Source organism: Etheostoma spectabile, chromosome 9 (assembly GCF_008692095.1).
Source record: "Etheostoma spectabile isolate EspeVRDwgs_2016 chromosome 9, UIUC_Espe_1.0, whole genome shotgun sequence".
NCBI classification, from domain to species: domain Eukaryota; kingdom Metazoa; phylum Chordata; class Actinopteri; order Perciformes; family Percidae; genus Etheostoma; species Etheostoma spectabile.
The window spans coordinates 20,323,299-20,325,558 of NC_045741.1; the positions used below are offsets into that span (position 1 = coordinate 20,323,299).

Consider the following 2,260-nt stretch of genomic DNA (forward strand, 5'->3'; position numbering starts at 1 on the left):
AACGCTTCTTGTAGCCAGCCAAGAGTCTTTCAATTCTTGCTGGCTTGCTTGATTTTTCCATCTTTTCTTGGCTTCTTTATGCACATCAATACCAATTTTTAACTTTCGAGCCCCACTGTAGTTACATACTGCACAACATCAGAAGGACACGTCCCCTTCTAACCCAGAATGCGGTTCAGGTTCTGGTTCAGGCTCCTGTCATCTCACGTCTATACTATTGCAACTCCCACCTGGCTGGTCTGCCTGCAAGTCCCATCTCATCTCTGCAGCCAGAATGCAGAAGCTTGACTGGTCCTCAACCTACCTAAGGTGTCTCAAACTACACTGCTTCTCCACACTCGTCACTGGTTACCAGCTGCTGCCCACATCTGCTTCAATACAATAATACTTGCGTACCGTGCTGCGAACAGATCCAGCCCAGCATACACCCAGGACATGATTAAACCCTACACCCCAGCCCGTCCACTCCGCTCTGCATCGGCCAATCCGCTTGCTGCTCCCTCAGCAAGCAGATTGGCCACTTGCTGATTGAGAAGCTCCCTCCCTCAGCTCCCTTCCTCTCTAGAGACACCTAATCATTCAACGAAATCCAGACTGTTTGCTGCCCTGGCTCCTAAGTGGTAGAACAAAGTCAACACGTCTTTCAAGCTAAAATAAATCTTGTCTGACTGCACCTTGGCCAAGAAGGGGATGGTTATAAAAAAATAAGTACAAATGCAAATATGCACTGTCATGTGTATATTTGCACATGTGTCACTTGTAATTTTTAATTTAAGCTTATCTGAAGCTAATGTATTTCTATGTGATTCTTTCTGTTCTGAGTTTGTACCTTCATGGTTGAATGCACTTACTGGAAGTTGCATGCAGTATATTCCATTATTATTGTGTGCATATTTAGTGTGTGCATATTACATATAGGCCTAATGCACATATACAGTATACACAGTGTATTATATACTTTATTATGTTATTAATATGTATATTGTACTTATTGTTTATTCCTATACTCATACCATAGTTCACACATCATTGCTACCGGAGATACACTTCTAGCCTTTGCACAAATACTTGCACAATGTATGTAGTCTAAGGTATTGTTTTGTATACATCCATTTAATGTAATCTCTGTAATTTCTTTCGTCTTTTTTACACTGCTACTAACTTTACAAAGCTGATCCATATAGTATTGTCCACATTTTATTGTTTAATGTCTATACTTTTTCATGTGCATTTATATAAACTAATAATGTTTCTCACTAGATGCCTGGCTGGATGAAGCCTTGTTTGAAGGAGGAGTTGAATCCGGTACACACAGTCACATCGGTAGTTCGACTGATACTTGAGTTACTCCTGGCTTGCTGCAGGCTCATGGTGCTGCCGAGGTCCTTGCAGCACACTCTGCCTGCAGACACCAGACAGACACTTAAGGTCAGTTTACTGTTAATTCAAGAATAGTTTGGAGAAATTCTACTGCTGAGATATAAAAGTAGTCAAATTCAATCATGACTGTGTTTTTTGTATTGTTAAAATGCGTTGATTAGAAGTTAAAATGTCCTTTAGGTCTGACCCACTCTTACTTACATTAACATTTAATTTGAGAATGCAATTCACACAATAGAAACAGATATTACAGTTTACATATCAATTATACTCTTGTCACTTTAAAGTAAAATGAAAATGATCCATTCCTTAAGTACTCTACTAAAGTCTTTTATATAAGCAAAGTTTTCTGTATGTGTGAACAGTAACTTTCAACAACTTGAGCATGAGACATTTTACCAAATATTATGCTTTTGTAGTTGATGATCCAGCTTTCATCCCAAAGCATCCTCTGTTTCTGGTACTGGAGCCACTGCGGGGAGCAAACAAAACACGAAACATCTCGCGTGGATGTTGGTGTGATACACGCAACAATTACTACAATATCATAGGCGTTGTTCCAGTTTGAGTATTCAAAAAAATGAATTAACACCAAACCCTGTGATGATGACAAACCAGATTGCATTTCTTTAGCTTAAACTTAAAAATGAAAGCTGCTATAATAAAAATAAGATGTTACAGAGATGCATCAGTCAGGAATAGTTAATTGTATTTGTGTAAAGTGTATTATCTGATTAAGTTTCCTCTTTCCTTATTTGATAAGTGTACTAAGACACTGTGTTTGAGTTTACACTCAAAATATATGTTCTTACTTCTTAATAATTTCAAGACACACTATTGCTAGTGTTGTGGTGTGTGTGTGTGTGTGTGTGTGTGTGTG

The 2,260-nt window shown here is 38.5% G+C and overlaps 1 protein-coding gene across 1 annotated transcript in view; it reads right to left on the reverse strand.

Moving 5' to 3' along the window:
- LOC116696126 (atrial natriuretic peptide receptor 2) overlaps positions 1–2,260 on the reverse strand; it is a gene marked incomplete in the record, with an annotated part of 24,066 nt that overhangs the window by 10,867 nt on the left and 10,939 nt on the right. Inside the window, 2 exon segments of the mRNA XM_032526884.1 lie at positions 1,258–1,402; positions 1,780–1,852. Coding sequence (XP_032382775.1) covers positions 1,258–1,402; positions 1,780–1,852 — 218 coding nt within the window.